At 43.4% G+C, this 20407-nt stretch overlaps 1 protein-coding gene across 2 annotated transcripts in view; it reads left to right on the forward strand.

The window, feature by feature from the left end:
* Positions 1-18723, forward strand: part of LOC123995166 (estrogen-related receptor gamma-like) — a 48286-nt gene extending 29563 nt beyond the window's left edge. For both annotated transcript variants that reach the window (XM_046298574.1, XM_046298573.1), the window contains 7 exons: positions 1676-1918; positions 2069-2226; positions 3484-3600; positions 11197-11307; positions 11457-11639; positions 16773-17042; positions 17214-18723. In XM_046298574.1, the coding sequence (XP_046154530.1) occupies positions 1689-1918; positions 2069-2226; positions 3484-3600; positions 11197-11307; positions 11457-11639; positions 16773-17042; positions 17214-17458 (1314 nt within the window). In that variant the 5' untranslated portion in view covers positions 1676-1688 and the 3' untranslated portion in view covers positions 17459-18723. The remainder of the gene's footprint in view (positions 1-1675; positions 1919-2068; positions 2227-3483; positions 3601-11196; positions 11308-11456; positions 11640-16772; positions 17043-17213) is intronic.
* The last annotated feature ends 1684 nt before the right edge of the window (positions 18724-20407 follow it).

Raw genomic sequence — 20407 nt, forward strand, 5'->3', positions numbered from 1 at the left:
ACAGGGCTTTGATTAGCTTTTATGAAGAGCTGTAGATTATAGCTCTGTCAGGTTAGATATCACATCACGTCTTACCATTCCACTCTAATGCTATTGCATTATGAGAGAAAAATCTACTGCCACTAAGTAATGGGAGAATGCCTCAATTCAGGTCTAGGTGGAGCTGACACAGCAATATCTACCTTTGTGATGGATAGCTGATGAGAGAACAGAATGGTCTCCTCACACTCCCTTGTCCTCTGCCAGCTTTACTGGACCACTTTCGAGTGAACAATATATCACTATCTATTTTAATATAAAACTGAAGTAGAATGAGGTTGACGTTTGAATGACTCTCTCTCTCTCTCTCCCCCTCTCTCTCTCTCTGAGTCTCTATCCCTCTCTCTCTCTCTCTCTCTCTCTCTCTCTCTCTCTCTCTCTCTCTCTCTCTCTCTCTCTCTCTCGCTCTTTCAATCTCTCTCTCTGTATTTCGAGGGGCGATAGAGCGTGGTCATGGTTGACTCTGGTGGTGTTTAGGGCAGCCAGATAGTTTGCCTGTCAAATGAGTGGTGGTCATGACCGTGTGGATTTACATGGCAGGAACAGAGCTTGGGTTCCTGCCATGAGCTGGGAGGGGGTATGGCGACACACAATGGCATGCAAGCATGTGTGTGTTTTTGTTCAAGTGTTTACGATGACACATGACCACATTTGAAAGCATGTCTGAGTGTGAATGAAGCGTGAAGTGTGTACAGTATGTGTAGGTGGTAGGAGCCTATGGTCACATGGGTCAGCATGTACGTGTGCCTGTGTGTGTGTGTGTGTGAGCATTATTTTAGAATACTGTCATGTGCATTGTAGCCCACTGTAGGGGGATGAACATACCTCCATACAGTAGAATGTGAACACACGCTGTTTGTACTAGCATAGAAAAACAACACATTCCCAAAATGAATACCTCTACAACGCTCAAGTAGACAGAGTTAAAAATCTAATCTATAGACTTTGTTTAGGTAACTGAACACAATTGGTAATATCTACTACAGCCAGGGGCGCAACTTCAGTTTTAGAAGTGGGGGGGACATAATAATAATAATAATAATAATAAACCATATCCCCCCCATCCCCAGTGAAAGTTTTGCCCCTGACTTCGGCATACCTTCCCCAAGAGGTCTGGAAGAAAAAAACTATCTGGTCCAGGATCTTTGTTTGGATTTCCATATGTTAAGCAATCTCCTGTGTGTGTAATGGACCTCAGCTTTGCATATGTGGGAAATTGCAAACGGCTGGGTGGGTGAGCGTGGAGATGGCTAGATAGACAGAGAGAGATAAAGGGATCAGGAGAGAGGGATAGGGGTACGAGGCACAGAGGAATAGGGAGAGTGACAGGGAATGGAGAGAGGGGGGAGACGTTTCCTACCCCTTTTCTGTTTGTCCCTGTGATAGATGGAGTAAGGGAAAGGATAAAGGAAGTTTAGTGAAAAAGGGTGCTGGAAGATGGTTGGTCAGTGTGTATGTGGTCAGGACAGGTATGAGGTTGTAAGGGAATGCATGGGTGGGTGTATTTGTGTAGGTCTACGTTGAGGTCAAGTGTTGTAACTGACTGATAGATCTAGACAGAAAGGGCATGTTAAATCCATCATGCCATGTTACCAGATGTTACCATAAATGTATCCTACTGTACCCCCTCCCTCAGACTCCTTGGCAGGATGTCAGTGAGGGGCTTGGACCCCCCCTGTCCCCCTTCCATAAAGCATGAGCCCTCCAGCCCCAGCTCCCAGGGGGACAGTCCAGCCCAACCCAGTCCCGGGGGATCCTCCTCGGACACCAACTCCAGCTATGGCCCCCTGGGCAAGGGCCACAACCGCACCAACGGCTTGGACTCACAAGGGCTCTATGGAAACAAAGCGGGCATGGGGAACAACGGCACAGCCAACAGGCGGGTGTTTGTGTGTTTGTGTGTCTTTTTGTCTGTCTTTGTGTGTATGTACCCATTTGTGTATGTATGGGTTTATGCTTGGGTGCATGTACCATATATGTGAGTGTAACCTCTCTCTCTCTCTCTCTCTCTCTCTCTCTCTCTCTCCAGGAGGTTGTGTGGTGAGGATGGCCAAGTGAAGTGTGAGTTCATGCTGGGTTCTGTGGCTAAGAGGCTGTGTCTGGTGTGTGGAGACGTGGGGTCCGGGTACCACTACGGAGTGGCCTCCTGTGAGGCCTGCAAGGCCTTCTTCAAGAGGACCATTCAGGGTAAGGCCAACTCACATAAGCATTGAGGTTAAGAGCTCAACTGAAGTGCCCACGTGTGTAAAAAAGTATATGGTCAAAGGGCAGAGGTGTATGGCTTTATACAGATAAACCTGCAGTAGGACATATGAGTTCCAACAGCCTGTTTTAGTATCAACACCTGATCAACTCTAAGGATGCAAGCTTACAGGTTCCCATGCCTTCTCCGCCTATACAGTAAAGGCCTTAGTGGTTGTGTTCAAATCAAATCCAAATCAAAGCGCCGAATACAACGGGTGTTTTCTTTACCATGAATGCTTGCTTATGTGCCCTTCCCAATGATGCTATCATAAAAATAGTAACACGAGGGATAAAATACACAAGAATGGAGCTACATGCAGGGAGTACCAGTGCCAGGTCATTGTGCAGAGGTACAGGGTAAAGTGATGGCATCAGGATAGATAATAGTATGAGTAAAATAAAGAACAGAGTAGCAGCAGCATATGATGAGTGTAAAAGTGCATGTGTATGTACACATATGGTACGTAGTGTATATGCTTTACACGGTGGTGATCACGACAGCATGTGTTGCCAACCGCTGAGGACTGTTTACACAAGAGGAAAGTGTGGGAATGTGCTGGCCCTGTGTGTGTTTGTGGGTGTGGCTCATCCATATGTTTGCAGCATGTTGTGGTGTTGTTTTAATGTGATTGTCTGTCAATGGGTCATGGCCCTGGTAGGCTAAGACCCACTTTAGGCTAGTTTAGCCGCCAACGCACACAGATGAGCATGACAAGGGTCATGCTTACAGTAGATCAGGTGATCAGATGCTTCCTGGATGTAATAGGACGTGGCAGCTTAGAGTGCTGCTTTTTTGTCATTGTTTCTTAGAGTTCCCTGTCTCTTTTCAGCATGATGTTTGTTTTGAAGTGGTTGAATGAAAGGTTTTGTAAGTGATCGAGAAAATTGCCTCCTTTTCTTGACTGGCTTTTTGTCTCTACATCTCTCCTCCCCTCTCTCCTCTCTCTGTCTTTCCACCTTTCTCTCTATCTTCACCCCCTCTCCTTTCTCTCTATCTTCACCCCCTCTCCTTTCTCTCTATCTTCACCCCCTCTCCATCTTCACCCCCTCTCCTTTCTCTCTATCTTCACCCCCTCTCCTTTCTCTCTATCTTCACCCCTCTCCTTTCTCTCTATCTTCACCCCCTCTCCTTTCTCTCTATCTTCACCCCCTCTCCTTTCTCTCTATATTCAACTCCTCTCCTTTCTCTCCAACCCACAGGTAACATCGAGTACAGCTGCCCGGCCACCAGTGAGTGTGAGATCACCAAGCGGAGGAGGAAGTCATGTCAGGCCTGTCGCTTCATGAAGTGTCTCAACGTCGGGATGATGAGAGAAGGTGAGGAAGGAACTTCTCTACTCCTCAATGCCAAATACATGTACTCCTTTATTTACCTTGAAATATATATACTCCTCCATATATGCCAATATATACTTTTCTGTATCCCAATAGAACTTTATCCATTAAGTCGTATTACAGTGTTATAATACAATGAATAGAAAAAAATATACAAATCAAGATCCTGGATATTTTTGTGGATATAAACGTCCTCTCAACAAATAGATGTGTATTGATTTCAGTGTGAAATGTAATTCCTTTGCCTGTTAAACAGGTAAACACTGCTCAGTGTTCATGTATGGTGTATCTTTATCGGATGCTACTGTACCTCCAAAATAGACCATGGCTGTCTGCTACATACAGTGGATCTCTATTCCTTCTGACTCACTACTCTCACACACAGAATAGAAATAGATTATCCAGAACAACACACATATCGTACATTCTACATGGCCCCCAAAACACTCAGGAGAGTTTTACAGTGAGTGTCTGGGGCAGCGCTCTCATGGTCTTGTGGTCAGGACTGGAGTGTGTGACTGGTGACATATTGTTGGCTAGATAAAGAAGTGACCCAAAAAGGCAAAGCTTCACTGTATGAGCCACTTATTGAAGGATGCATGTGAGTAATCGGCAGCTGTTAATAGAGAGAGAGAGTTTACTGCCACCTGCTCCCTCCCCCTTCAGCTCATCAGCTTTGATTTAATCATCCGTCAACCAGGGTGAGAAGGATTCAGCATCTGTTTTCTGTCATCCTGTGTGTGTTTGTGTGCAAGCATGTGCGAGCGTGTGCGTCTCCTTTTTTAATTAGCTCCTTTTAATAGGGGAAGGGCATCTCCCGCACCCAGCTCTGGCTCCTACAGCCTTGCCCCCTCCACCCCCCCACCCCTCGTAAATTCCTCCAGATGCCTTATGGGATTCCTGGACCTCCATGAAATGTGAACCGCCCCTCGTAACTCCCATCGTAAACCCCCTGGTAGTGGTCCTTGTAACGCACCCCATTGTGCCGCGTAATGCCCCTCTTCCTCTGGGGGGCAGCAGTAAAGGTAGAGACAGGGGGGGGGGGTGCCTTTTAACAGGCGAGAGTGGTCCATGTAAACACAAGAGGATAGAGATCCTCGGTCAAGAATAGAGACCTGATGAGAAATTGATTAAGCATGGAACCACTGTTCGATTTTAGAATTCAGTAGGGCAGTGGACTAACAAACGTTCTAATTGTTCCACTACTTGGAACACTGGTCTTTCCTCATAGGGTTAAACCAGAAGAAGGGCTTTATGCATATTCTCTCTCCCCTGAGAATTGTTTATCTATCAGGTTTGTCCTTGTGTGTCGAGGATATGACAGTAAATCATATCACAGAGGTCTAATCACATGGGAGACTTTTTAAAATTTAAATTCTGGGCACACAGTTGAAATAGAATGAGTAGAATTTGAATTATATGGCTAAGGCTTGGCCATATTATATACATAATAATAGCTATTTTCATTCATTTGTTTATCTCTTCAAAAGAATCAGAGTTTTTCACATCCTTTCATGACCCAGTGCATGACTAACAAGCTTCCAGTAGGCCAGGGGTGTCTGACTCATTCCATGGAGGGCCTAGTGTCTGCGGAATGTTTGTTTTTTCCTTTATATTAAGACCTAGACACCCGGGTGAGGGGAATTCTTTACTAATTAGTGACCTTAATTCATCAATCAAGTATAAGGGAGGAGCGAAAAGCTGCGTACACTCGGCCCTCCGTGAAATGAGTGTGACAGATGTGCAGTAAGCTAATAAGAAAGGGTATTTGTTAACATCAGATCATTATCCAGGCAGCTTTACATAGTTCCTCCCTCAGTGACTTTGCTACTACACATACACTACCAGACAAAAGTTTTAGAACACCTAGGGTTTTTCTTTATTTTCACTATTTTTTACATTGTAGAATAATAGTGAAGACATCAACACTATGAAATAACACATATGGAATCATGTAGTAACCAAAAAAGTGTTAAATAAATCAAAATATATTTTCTATTTGATATTCTTAATAGCCACCCTTTGCCTTTATGACAGTTTTACACACTCTTGGCAATCTCTCAACCACCTTCACCTGGAATGATTTTACAACAGTCTTGAAGGAGTTCCCACATATGCTGAGAACATGGCTGCTTTTCCTTCACTCTGCGGTCCAACTCATCCCAAACCATCTCATTTTGGCTGAGGTCAGGGGATTGTGGAGGCCAGGTCATCTGATGCAGCACTCCATTGCTCTCCTTCTTGGTAAAATAGCCCTTACATATCCTGGAGATGTGTAGGGTCATTGTCCTGTTGAAAAACAAACGATAGTTCCACTAAGCCCAAACCTGATGGGATGGCTTTGGCGGCAGAATGCTGTGGTAGCCATGCTGGTTAAATAAATCACAGACAGCGGCACCAGCAAAGCACCCTCACACCATAACACCTCTTCCTCCATGCTTTTCCTCCAATACACATGTGGAGATCATCTGTTCACCCACACTGTGTGTCTCACAAAGACACTGCGGTTGGAACCAAAAATCTTGAATTTGGACTCCAGATCAAAGGACAAATTTCCACCGGTCTAATGTCCATTGCTTGTGTTTCTTGGCCCAAGCAAGTCTCTTCTTCTTATTGGTGTCCTTTAGTAGTGGATTCTTAGCAGCAATTCGACCATGAAGGCCTGATTCACACAGCCTCCTCTGAACAGTTGATGTTGAGATGTGTCTGTTACTTGAACTCTGTGAAGAATTTATTTGGGCTGTAATTTCTGAAGCTGGTAACTCTAATGAACTTATCCTCTGCAGCAGAGGTAACTCTGGGTCTTCCATTCCTGTGGCTGTCCTCGTGAGAGCCAGTTTCATCATAGCGCTTGATGGTTTTTGCGATTGCACTTGAAGGAACTTTCAAAGTTCTTGAAATTTTCCATATTGACTGACCTTCATATCTTAAAGTAATGATGGACTGTCATTTCTCTTTGCTTATTTGAGCTGTTCTTGCCATAATATGGACTTTTACCAAATAGGACTATCTTCTGTATTACCCACCTCCCCTACCTTGTCACAACTGATTGGCTCAAATGCATTAACAAGGAAAGAAATTCCACAAGTTAACTTTTAAGAAGGCACATCTGTTAATTGAAATGCATTCCAGGTGACTACCTTATGAAGCTGGTTAAGAGAATGCCAAGAGTTTGCAAAGCTGTCATCAAGGCAAAGGGTGGCTTGTTGAACACTTTTTTGGGTTACTACATGATTCCATAGGCTTTTTTCATAGTTTTGATGTCTTCGCTATTATTCTACAATGTAGAAAATAGTAAAAAATAAAGAAAAACACTTGAATTGGGTAGGTGTTCTAAACCTTTTGACCGGTAGTGTACATGCTGACTGCAAATGTTTCATTGGTGCTCCACTTGTTGTGCCCTAGAAACTAATATGTAACCCTGTAAATACAGTTTATTATATTATAAATTATTATTATAAATAGCTAAATGTTTATACAAATACCTGTCATTGAAATTAAAAAGTAATTTGTGGAATATTAGGTTGTATAAAAACAATTTTACCATTGAGATGCATTGCATTGAAATTTGTACAGTGTCTCTTTAAGAGAAACATTGCGTTTTGAACTGTTTAGGCTAGAAACAAGCCGTTTTCTCTGTAGTATGTGTTAACTTTTTTCTTTACGGCACTCGGAAATAAGTTTTATTTGTTAAAAAAATTTGCAGTGGTGCTCCCGAATTAAAATTCCAGGTCGCACAGCCTGATGCCATGTAGAATGTTGCCCTGGTCCGTTTCCTGCTCCGTGGATATCTTGCTCTTGATCCTACCCCCTTCGAGGGGTGCAGGGGGACATGAAACAGGGGTGAGGGCAGAGGGGAGGGGCAGTGACCCAACAACCGCCTCCTTATCGGACCCCTCAGATCAATCCAACCGTGTAGAGTGTGTGTGTGTGTGTGTGTGTGTGTGTGTGTGTGTGTGTGTGTGTGTGTGTGTGTGTGTGTGTGTGTGTGTGTGTGTGTGTGTGTGTGTGTGTGTGTGTGTGTGTGTGTGTGTGTGTGTGTGTGTGTGTGTGTGTGTGTGTGTGTGTGTGCATGTCTAAGAGCATGGTCTGAGAGTTACTCATACACATCAGAGCTAAGTGTAACTCTTCAGAGCGGAATGTGCTGACAACGAAAGGGACAAAAATAGCAGTGGAGGATAATCAGGATAGCAGAGTACACACACACACACATTTACATTACATTTGACATTTGAGTCATTTAGCAAGCACTTTTATCCAGAGTGACTTATAATTAGTGCATTCATCTTAAGATAGTTAGGTGAGACAACAACACATCACAATCGTAATAACTACATTTTCCCTCAACAAAGTATTTACCAGCAAACTCAGTGCTAGTAAGAAACGACAGTTGTTTTTGTTTTGTGGGTGCAATGTGAGAGTTGTTTAAGATACTCTTCATAGAGGTAGGGAGGGCCAAGAGACCAGAGGTGGCGAACTGAATGCTTGGCTTGGGATGTAGGGTTTGAGCATAGCCTGAAGGTAAGAAGGGTCAGTTTCCCTCAGGGGTGGACTGGGACAATAATTTGGCCCTGGCGTTTTATCCATTCATTACAGGAATCATGAAGCTAATGCACTTTACTGTTTGAAAAAAATCCTGGTTTTAGCCTCCCCAAAAATAGGATGTTTTGAGTAAGAGGGTGGAAGGATGATAGATCCTCCGGAAGTTTAGTTTTCTTCCGTTTCCACTCAGCTGCCCGCAGCTCTGTTCTGTCAGCACGCAGTGAGTCACTCAGCCACCGAGCGGAAGGGGAAGATGGAACCGTCTGGGAGGAAAGGTAGACAGTGAGAGTCAAAGGATGCGGAAAGGGAGGAGAGTAAGGTCGAAGAGGCAGAGACAGGAGGGAGGAGGATTTAGCAGAAGGGAGAGATGATACAATAGAAGAGGGGAGAGTAGTTTGAGAGAGAAAGTGAAGATTGCTGTGATGCATGACCATCTGGGTAGGAAAAGGGGAATACCTTGTCAGTTGTACAACTGAATGCATTCAACTGAAATGTGTCTTCCGCATTTAACCCAACCCCTCTGAATTACGCATTTTTCGTAATGAATCTTGTTCTGGAGGCAGCACTGCAGTTACTACTAGCTGGCACAGCCACAAAGTCATAAAATCAGATTTTGAACCTAACCTTAACCACACTGCTAATCCTAATGCCTGACCCTAGCCTTAAATTAAGATAAAAAATTGAATTGTTGTTTTCATTCATTTTTTTTTTACAATATAGCTAGCCAATTTGACTTTGCAGGTGGCCCATCTAGCGGATATCGCTGAGTTCTGCCTTCAGGGCAAAATTCATTATAATAAACGTCAACCTGCAATGTCAGTCCTTCCACTGTGGTCGGAAATATGGTCTGGATTAGTCTAGCAGTTGGCAGTTTCTACAGTTTGAGGTTTGGGATGAGGATGTGTGTGTAGGGAGGGATTTCACTGTGTTGACACATACACTGGATGATGTGAAAGCAAAGGGGCAATAGTGTGTGTGTCAACACAGTGAAATCTCTCCCAGTACACACATCCTCATCCCTCATCATCACCTGTCTCAAACTTCAAACTGTAGCACCTGCCAACCGCTAGACTAACCCAGACTGTGTTTCCAACCACAGTGGAAGGACCAACATCACTAAAGCTCCAGGTGTCCTAGCTTACCCGCCTGTTCACCCCTTAATACCCCTCTCATCTCCTCAGGCCAGAGGGGAGACCAAGTCTCTATAATTTCAGGTCAAAAGTAAGTCTCAAGTCGAGTACCAAGTAGAACGGGTAGAGTCTCGAGTCGAGTACCAAGTAGAACGGGTAGAGTCTCGAGTCGAGTACCAAGTAGAACGGGTAGAGTCTCGAGTCGAGTACCAAGTAGAACGGGTAGAGTCTCGAGTCGAGTACCAAGTAGAAAGGGTAGAGTCTCGAGTCGAGTACCAAGTAGAGCGGGTAGAGTCTCGAGTCGAGTACCAAGTAGAACGGGTAGAGTCTTGAGTCGAGTACCAAGTAGAACGGGTAGAGTCTCGAGTCGAGTACCAAGTAGAACGGGTAGAGTCTCGAGTCGAGTACCAAGTAGAACGGGTAGAGTCTCGAGTCAAGTCCAAGTCGTGTATTCTAAGACCAAGTCAAATCGAGTGGAGTTTCAAGTCAAGTAAAAAAAAGAAACATGCAATTACTTATTTAAATACAAATCTTTGTCTATTTATTGAGGCTACCAGACAACCCTTTTGATTATTTTGTCTGCAACACATTTGGTTATGTAATAATTATTTTAATTTTTTAAATCCAAATGCAAGCTTCATAAGTACATTTCAAGCCATTTTGACATACCAAAAGACAAGTAGCTCTGTGTTAGTAATTGTTGCTTGATGCTCCGTTGCTGGTGAGCTTGCAAAGTAAACAGTTAATATTCTTGGTCACCTAAACCATTTTTGGAGCTGCATATTTATTTATGGCAATCCTCTCCTACAATTTGAAGTTTGTGCTGCACCCGATCGATCATATAGCTGTACAGAAAATCAAAATTGACAGTTTGCTGGTCCAATCAGAGGGCCGACTGCACGTTTCACTAGCCAATCTGTTGCACGTTTTCTTTGCAAGTGCGATGCCGTGACTACTGTCTCTGGCTGCGTGCAGTGTAATCCACGGTGACTCTGTGCCACAAAATGAGTGACAAAACTTTACAAAAAGCTTCAGTCTCAAGTCAAAGTCTAGTCCCCAGTCTTGAGGTTACAAGTCCAAGTCAAGTCTCAAGCTATTTTATTTTCTATCAAATCGAGCCTCAAATCATTAAATTTGTGACTTCAGTCAGACATGAGTTCAAGTTATGTGACAGGAGTCTACACAGCTCTTATCTTACTATTCAGGGACTAGTGATGTGTCATCAGGGAGTTAAGCATAGCATATAAAGAGAAATTGGCATGCTCAGCTCAAATTTTGTAGTGACGAAACAAAGGTGTTGGGTTCAAAAGGCATATATTTGAAGAAAGGAAAAAGTCCTGCACTCACTGAAATTGTCTTTAAGTTTCCATGTATTTTTTTCTAGCAGCAGAGGTCAGAACAAATGGACTTGTTTCGGCAGCAGCCTTTGTTCTGACCTCTAATAAAAGCTATCTAGGTCACATTATGCATTCTCTTTTGGAGGGGGATAGGGTGTCACTGGATGGTGGAGTGTGCCAATGTGCTCGCGCACATGTCCGTGTGTGTGTGTGTGTGTGTGCTGTGGCTGTGAAATATCACCCTAAATTCTACCCCCACCACGTGCCCCTTTTTACCCCCCTAATCTTGCTGTTAGCTCCTTATCTCCATGTTGATGGTTACAGCTGAGCTTGTTAAGATGACCAGTCGTGTGCCTATGTGTCGTTGCTTATTGTGTTACAGGGTTGTGACATCTCTAAGGCTCCCTATAATCTTACAGATGTCACAAATGTCAATCAAATGAACTCGAAGAGTGCATCACTCTCCTGGTTTTGAAATTGTGGTAGTGTGTTAAACAGGAATACAGTGTTTTTGTGTACACATGTAAGTGTTTAATGTACCTAAAGTTGAGTGCGTGTGTGTCCCCCAGGTGTGCGTCTGGACCGGGTGCGTGGGGGCAGACAGAAGTACAAGAGAAGGATAGACTCTGAGAACAGCCCCTACCTCAATCCTCAACACGGCCTGCCACAGAAGAGAACATGTAAGAATACAAAAAAAACACTCTCCCTTTCTTTCTTTTTCTCTCTCTGTCTTTCTCTCACGACAGGCTCACATTTGTGCATTTAGATATTAATAAAGCCTATTTTAAATGAACATCTCTCGTTCTCTCTCTCCTTCTCTCTCTCTCAGTTCCTCTAGGTGGTCTGGTAGAGAATAAGGTGGTCTCTCTCCTGCTGGTGGCTGAACCAGAGAGTATCTTTGCCATGCCGGACCCCACCGTCCCCGACAGTGACATCAAAGCCCTGACCATACTGTGTGACCTTGCCGACCGCGAACTGGTGGTCAACATCGGCTGGGCCAAACACATCCCTGGTAGGAAAACATGCAGATACAGGAATACATGGGTATACTGTACATACACACACACAGACACGCACGCACACACAGGGGCATAAACACACATCATAGTCAATAAAACTCCTATCAGCTCAGAGTGGAGATTGTTGCCCCCTGAGTTGGATTAAGACTTTAGTCCAGACACAGAAAACAGTATGAATCTGTGTGTATGTACATGTCTGTGCTCTGCTAAACCAAGGTATGGATGTGTCACTTGCAGTGGCGTGGCGCAGTTCCGTGGGGCCCCATTATCCCTTAGGTCTAGAACAACAAATACTTAAATTGTTTGAGCATATGTTGCAGAACAGTGATTTCAATATTTTTTCAGAATATTGACAAAAGGGGGTTAGCCATCAATGACAGGGTTGACAACAGATACTCAAAACACACATATTCTGTCTTATTTCGGTCTAAGTTCAATACAAACATCTGTAAAATATGGAAAATGATTCATTTAAAAATCCCCAATGCAAAAATAACCATTCTATCAGGACTTTCATCACTCTGAAGTTGATGTTAGACACAAATTTGACGGAGTTCATGTGTTATGGTGTTGACAAAAATGTATCTTTTATTTTTCATTCAAGTGGTATATATAGCAGCAAATGTGTTTGCTTTGTGACTAAAACCTAATTAAATTGAACATATTTGAACCAAAATTCCTATTCTATTTGAATCTTTCAGGCAGATGGAGTTGACTGTTTATAGTTGTGACCATGGTGATTCAAATATTGTTTGTTTAAATCTATCAAAAGTAGAGAACTTTACAGACCATGAGTGGTCCTGTTGCACTACATGTAATGAGGACATGAATAAGGGGTCCTTAAGGGTATCGCTGACCCTGCTCATCCCTGATTCATTTAGGATTTTAGACAAATCTGACGGAGTACACCACATCTCCGTACACATCTTTTAGGAATCACAAAATAAATATTATTTAAAGTCACAGAAAGAAACTACATACATTCAGTTATATTGTTTTTTGGAGAGTTTGAAATTTGCATCCTTTGCTCTGGACAATGGCATTTCCAGGCATAGAGCTCACATGGAAATGAACAATATAAATCTCTCCATTATAAATTTCCCCTAAATTTAAATGTTAAACTCAAATAATCCCTGAGCTAATTTCTTGCTATTCTACACATTTTGCCATTAGACTGAGAAAAACAAAAATATAACACAAAAGTGTTGGTCCCATGTTTCATAAATTTAAATAAAAGATCTCAGAAATGTTCTATATGCACAAAAAAACGTATTTCCCTTAAATGTTGTGCACAAATGTGTTTACATCCCTATTAGAGAGCAATTCTCATTCGCCAAGATTATCCATCCACCTGACAGGTGTGGCATATCAAGAAGCTGCTTAAACGGCATGATCATTACACAGGTGCCTTGTGCTGGGGACAATAAAAGGCCACTAAAATGTGTAGTTTTGTCCACAACACAATGCCACAGATGTCTCAAGTTTTGAGGGAGCTTGCAATTGGCATGCTGACTGCAGGAATGTCAACCAGAGCTGTTGCCAGAGAATTCAATGTCTCTACCATAAGCTGCCTCCAAGTCATTTCACAATCGCAGACCACGTGCAACCATGCCAACCCAGGACCTCCACATCCGGCTTCACATGCCAACCCAGGACCTCCACATCCGGCTTCACATGCCAGCCCAGGACCTCCACACCCGGACAGGTGAAGAATTTCTGCACAAACTGTCAGAAACCATTTCAAGGAAGCTTATCTGCATGCTCGTTGGCCTCACCAGGGTCTTCACCTAACTGCAGTTCGGCGTCATAACCAACTTCAGTGGGCAAATGCTCACCTTCGATGGCCACTGGCATGCTGGAGAAGTGTGCTCTTCACAGATGATTCCCTGTTTCAACTGTACCGTCGTGTGGGCGAGCGGTTTGCTGATGTCAACGTTGTGAACAGAGTGCCCCATTGTGGCGGTGAGGTTATGGTATGGGCAGGCATAAGCTACGGACCACAAACACAATTTAATTTTATCGATGGCAATTCGCATGCACAGAGATGCCATCCATCCACTGCAATCACCTCATGTTTCAGCATGATAATGTATGGCCCCATGTCGCAAGAATCTCTACACAACTTCTGGAAGCTAAAAATGTCCCAGTTCTTCCATGGCCTCATCAGACATGTCACCCATTGAGCATGTTTGGGATGCTCCGGATCGATGTGTACAGCGTCTTCCAGTTCCCGCCAATATCCAGCAACTTCGCATAGCTATTGAAGAGGAATGGGACAACTTTCCACAGGCCACAATCAACAGCCTGATCAACTCTATATAAAGGAGTGTCGTGCTGCCTGAAGCAAATGGTGGTCTGATACAAGGTATCTGTGACAAACAGATGCAGATCTGTATTCCCAGTCATGTGGAATCCATAGATTAGGGCCTAATACATTTATTTAAATGGACTGATATGAACTGTAACACAGTAAAATATTTGAAATTGCTGCATGTTGCATTTATATTTTTGTTCAGTGTAATGACAAGTTCATATGCTATCTGGGGAGCCTGACAATATAATAATATTTTTTGTTTTGTTTTTTGTTTTGGGGGGGGGGGTATTTTCTCCGCCATTGGTCACTTGACCATGTGCCAGAGCCTAGTACTACCTGAAAGTATTAGTACTCTAAATGATTCCCTCCTTCCTCCCTGCCACTAAGAGGAGTGTGTAGGGAGGACTCCTCCTAATTAGTGCTCTCCTGGATGGAGGGCATAGGAAGCTAAATAAGCTGTTTAAGCCTGCTTAAGCAAGCCAGGGTTTAGTTGTGTAGTGACAACACATATGGATCACCGGACACACGCTAATGGTGGCGATAAAGAGGAAGACGCCATCTTTCTTCGCCCCCCCCTGTTGAGTTTGCATTCCAACCTGTTGTGGATACATGGTTGAGCTTGTGACAGCCCTGTCTCTGTCACTCTCTCTCTGGGAAGTCTTTGTTTTGGAAAAGCCCTTGGGTGTGGGCCAGCTGTGTTGATCTGGGCTAACTGGGAAAACTAGTCCCTCCCACAACTTCACCCATTGTGACAGACAGGATTAGATATCTAACTGTATAATTGTCCTGCCTCGTTTAACCAAACAACGTGAGATTTTGTTTCATAAACTTTAATTGTATTTGATATTTCCTGTTGAATTTCCTAACATAAATGCTGTTACATAATTTGTCAGGGTACACAAACTTTAAGGAATCTAATGGCTTTCCACAAAAATATGGCAGCCAAGTAGATAGCAGTGATGGTAGATATGACCATATACCCAGTATCTTTTTCACCTCTCTCTCTTTCCCCAAGCTTTGTCTCTCTCTCACTCAGATGAACGTCTCTCTCCTCTATCAGCAGTTAATGTCCTGTTCACACCCAAAACATCACTCGGGAAACACCTGTATTTTTGTTGATTTTTGTCCAGTAATGCTTACACAACAAGCTACCTAAGCAGGTGTGTGTGTGCAGACTTTCCTGATCAGCACTTTCATTGTTCTCAAAGAAAGGAGGAAGAGCAACAAATCGTTCCCCTATTGGCTGCCTTAGACCCCTTCTTCTCTGCTTGTCACCAGTGTTTACTGTCAGAGTGGGAGTCAAACACAGTCAGTCATATGTTTGTATGTATTTGTAGCCCTTTGCCAGTGGAGTGTTTTCCTGTCTGGGGGACTGGAGCAGTCATGAGAAACAACCAGAGCAGACACACCAGGGACCCACCTCAGGGGGTGACAGAGAAGGAAAGAGACTGAAAGAGAAACTGAGAGAGTGGGATGATAGTGATTGAGAGAGAGATTGCGATAGATGTTGTGAGAGGGAGAGAGAGAGATACAGTAGAAAAGGACAAAGAGAGGAGGGACAGAGGGAAAGTACTCTCAGCTCTACACTAATTGTAGCACCGTAATGGTGGTGTCACATCAGCTCTGTGTGAGTGGCAGGCTACAGCCCATGGCTGGAGGAACCAGTGTCCTGGCAGAGGGGCCCAGGCTGTATTTGCTACTGCCCAGGGGGAGGTGAGTCCCCCCCTCCCCTCCCCTGTCTGGTTCTGTCATGAAGACTGACATTGATTCTGTCTGAGGGCCAGGCTAGGAGAAGATGAGCTGGCTTAAGACCCTCTCTCACCCCACGCTTTGGCCTTTTTTAGCCTGCCGTAAGTTGGCTGTGAGGTAGGTATGTCTGCGTGTCTGTAGGGGCTCAGCTGAACCCTTCAAGCCTAGATAACCCTCTCAAATTGAAGCCTGTGAGCATATCATTGTCCCAAGATCTCCACATACCCGCAACCCTTACAACAGCTTTGAGAATGCCATCCCATGGTTAAAAAGAGGAACTCTTTGTTTGCCTCTGCTGGCATTGTCTTGTCTCTGTGGGACAGAAGATGTTGCTGATGCTCCTTTACAGTGTGCGTCCCATTGTGTGTGACCATATAGAGGTGTCCTCAAAGACAAAGACACAGGTTTACACAATGCTTCTCCCTCCTCTACTGATCAATCGTTCAATACTGGAAAGCAGATCCCTATCGACCAATGAAAGAGTCCACAGACGGCGTTCCAATCAATCTGGGAGAGATAAGAGAGGGGCGGGAGCCACAGGCGTCACCGTGGTGATTGTAAAAGTGCCCGGACCCTGATAAGAATCACTGATGGTGTCAAAAATAAAAGCCTCCCCCCTCCTTCATTCTGTAAAGTAATCAAAGTTGTTTTAAATGTATTATGCTGTGTGGGTGTGTGTGAGGAGACTATAGAGTGTGTGGATCTAATCATGCTCACATGGGGTGTGTATTTGTCGCTCAAACCCGGTGTCTTTATTGGATGGACAACTTAGGACTTTCACTATTAAAATGCTCTACACCTCCTGCCTCTGTCCCTCTACCCCAACTGACCCCTCGGCCAGTAACCCTTCGTGACCTTGGTCTAATATCTCCAATAGGTCCAGCCATTCTGACTGAAACCATCACAATTACATTGTGCAGATGTTTTTGAAACCTTTGTATTTTTCATTTGTATCTTTTCATTTAAGATATGTCTTCATTTCCCTTTCTCTCTTTATCCCTAATTTGACCTAGCTAGCTCTTACCTCTCAATTTCTCCCTTTTCTCCATCCCTCTTTCTACAGGTTTCCCCTCACTCTCGCTGGCAGACCAGATGAGTCTACTGCAGAGCGGTTGGATGGAGATTCTGATCCTGCGCGTGGTGTTTCGCTCGCTGGCCTTGGAGGATAAGCTGGTGTATGCTGAGGACTACATCATGGATGAGGAGCAGTCCAAACTGGCAGGTGTACTGGACCTAAACAATGCCATACTGCAGCTGGTGAAGAAATACAAAGCCATGAGAATAGAAAAAGAGGAATTTGTTATTGTCAAGGCCATTGCGCTGGCTAACTCAGGTATGGAACTTCACTGTTGATGTTGGTATAATTTACGTTGAGTCAGGCATGTCTTTTCCAATGGCTATTTGGCTTTTCTTGCGTTCAATCTCTGCATACAGTATATGCCAACAACATCTTAACCCTACCTCTCCCTTTCTATCTGTCTTCCCTCTCCCCCTCTCTCCACAGACTCCATGCAGATAGAGGACGTTGAGGCAGTCCAGAGGCTCCAGGATGTGCTCCATGGGGCCCTGCAGGACTATGAGAGTGCCCAGCACACAGAGGACCCTCGGCGGGCAGGCAAGATCATCATGACCCTGCCCCTGCTCCGGCAGACGGCTGCCAGGGCCGTCCAGCACTTCTGCAGCATCAAGCAAGAAGGCCGTGTGCCCATGCACAAGCTCTTCCTGGAACTGCTGGAAGCCAAGGCCTGACCAGCCATGTGGGACTAGGATCACATAAAGGAAGGATAGGGTAGTGATGTCATAAAGGTCTAAATTAATGCAGGGAGTGGTACTTGACAAGGCTAACACAGCCCTGCTCACAAACTCAGGAGGAGAGGAGAGGAGAAGAAAGGAGAGGAGGAAGGACTGACATCACCTCAGTGACAGGGAGAACTACCTTCCAAGGGATTTTGATGGTAGTTATTGATATGTACGTAAACATTGCTAGTGAAAAGGAAGAAAGACACAAAACTTGAAGATCCTCTAGGATTATTATTTGTGTGAAACCAGCTCTAAGCCTGTTCATCTTGCATTGTAGTGCTTTAATAACTCTTCTTTTTTTAAATAAAAAGAACTGTGGACAGTCTTGCCAAAGAATGGTGTGGGATACACAGTTAAACAATGAGGCAAATGGTCCCAATAAAGAACGGTGTCCCGTAAGACACATAACTAGCAGAAGTTAGGGTCACTTGATATTACTGAAATATTTTCAGGGAAAGACATGAAGTAAATTTGACCCACAGATTATGAAGGTGAGGGGAGAAATTGAAAATGAGATGTATTTATTGTTGGCTTGATTATTATGTTGTTTTGTTTTTTATTTACCAGTGTGGCATTAATGGAAAATAAGAGGAACAAATATAGATCATTTTCGTAAGATTTTTAAGTACTTTTGTTTTAATAAGTAAATGAAACATTTTGTACTAGCTTCACAACTAAACTCATGGCACTGATACCTGTACTATAACATAGCATCTAAGGCAATATAATAATGTACAGTGCATTGAAACATTGTATTTTTTGCATTGAGTTGTAGATTACAGAATTGTGCAAAACACTGCTTTTCTTTCTTATGATGAAGATCTGGTGATGGTATTTCAAATATGTCTCTGTGTGTTTCTGTTCCAGGAACTAGAAATGTCTGAAAATCATAAATGTTCAAATGAAGGGAAACTAAATTGGTAGGAATGTTACTACTGACAACTGTCATGCATTTATCTCAGAAGTCCATTATTTGCTCCATCTGTGCACTGTAATGGAATAATCTGTATATTTTTGTGACAAAGTATGTTATAAAGTGTGATCCAGCAATACTGTGTGGAGGGGATGTAAATGTATGTATTCTGTAGGCCTATATAAAGTCCAGCGCCAACAGAGATGTAACCCATGTTCAGATGAGATGTACGCTACTACTACTACTACTACTACTACCATTCTCAGGATTCTAGGGCAATAAAGATGCTTCAAGTTTGAAAGAGTCTTCATCCTATTCTAGGTTTATGACACATTCATAATTCCCTGTCAGACTGCTGGGAGGGGGAGATCCTCACAAGCCTTGTTTAAACCTGGTTCGAACTTGCGTCCCTTGTCCTGATCTTGTCCACATTCTGATTGTGCCACATTTTTAGACGGGTGTAGACAATCAAAAGACACATTGTGATCAGATCATCCTGACCACCTCTGGAGGTAGTCAGACATGCATTGTCTGGACATCTTACAAGTATAGACGGATCTGGACAGAGAAACCATTGACTGATTACATCGATATGTGTCTTACAATAAACAAAAATATTTTGAAAGAATAGCTTTGAAATCATTTGCATAAAGGAAGGTGCCAGGAAATGTGGTCAAAATGCAGACACATTGGACGGATAACAGACATTTTAATACCATGTGTAGACACATTTCCGGAAATATGGGTACAATCAGAATGTAGACAAGATCGTGACAAAGGACCCATGTTAGCAACAGGTATAAACAGGGCTGCTGATAAAGAGAGGGGAAATTAAAGGAGGGAAGGTAAGAGGGATATAGTGAAGGAATGGAGAGGGGTAGAAATGGAGGTGATCAGTGAGGAGAAGAGAAGAGGTGGAGTAGAGAAAGATGGAGGCACTCTGTGGGACCTTAGTATAAATTATAGACACCCAGAGGCTACCGGAGTGACTTATGTCAGACAACAGGCCGCTGTCACTTTGAACCATTGTCTATGGCAGCGCCTCCTGTCCCAAGGTGGCCATGATTGTTGGATTGAGGCGTGCCTATTGGACAGGTGAGTAGGAAGTGTATGGGCTGGGAGGAGGGGGAGTGTCCCATAATAGAGGATCCATAATTAAGTACATTGTTTTAATGAAGTGTAAAATCCACTCCTGGGAACAGTGTGTCAAGGTTTTTCAGGAAACAAATGAAAGAACGCAGGCACGTGACAGGGACAATCACAGACCGCATGTTACTGCACAAACCTGACAGGGAAAACTTGGCACAAATAAGAAAATAATTATTGAAATATCAACCTGGTTTATAATTGCTTCAGTATCAAACCATAAGATTGAATGATTGCCATTAACATGGGTATAGAGGGGTATATCTGCTATATGGTGGAATAAATAACCCCTATGGGAATGTGGGTCTGTTGATACACACCTACATGTAATGCTAGGACTGAGTTGCAAGTCACACTATTGCATTATATTCCTTCAAAGGAAATCGAATCCAATCCAAGTGAAACCCTTCTCAGTACGATATAATGATTTCATCCAGCACAATGTAACTAAATGAATTACAAATCATCACTCAAAAGGATGAGTGTAGATGTTCATTACAGAAAAAAAGTAATTGGAGAATTAAAATCATGATGAACCATTGTGTCTTTCATTTTCAGAGTACAGAAGGATGGAGCAAACCTTTCCATTGCATTACACGCTCAACTATTGTGTTCAGAGTCAATAATGGAAGCATTAGCTACGGTTGCATGCCTTTAGATATCAATATATCATTACTGGTTATTACAAATGCAGTGAGCGCTCATTACATCTACAAATAGGATTCAGACACGGTGACTACAGAATTGTGCATTGTAATTGTCAAGTACTCTCTTCATTATAACAAAAGTTAAGAAAACCCATTTTCAAGAGGAGAGTAGAGAGGACAAGAGGGGATGAG

The sequence above is a fragment of the Oncorhynchus gorbuscha genome, linkage group LG14 (assembly GCF_021184085.1).
Source record: "Oncorhynchus gorbuscha isolate QuinsamMale2020 ecotype Even-year linkage group LG14, OgorEven_v1.0, whole genome shotgun sequence".
Lineage (NCBI taxonomy): Eukaryota > Metazoa > Chordata > Actinopteri > Salmoniformes > Salmonidae > Oncorhynchus > Oncorhynchus gorbuscha.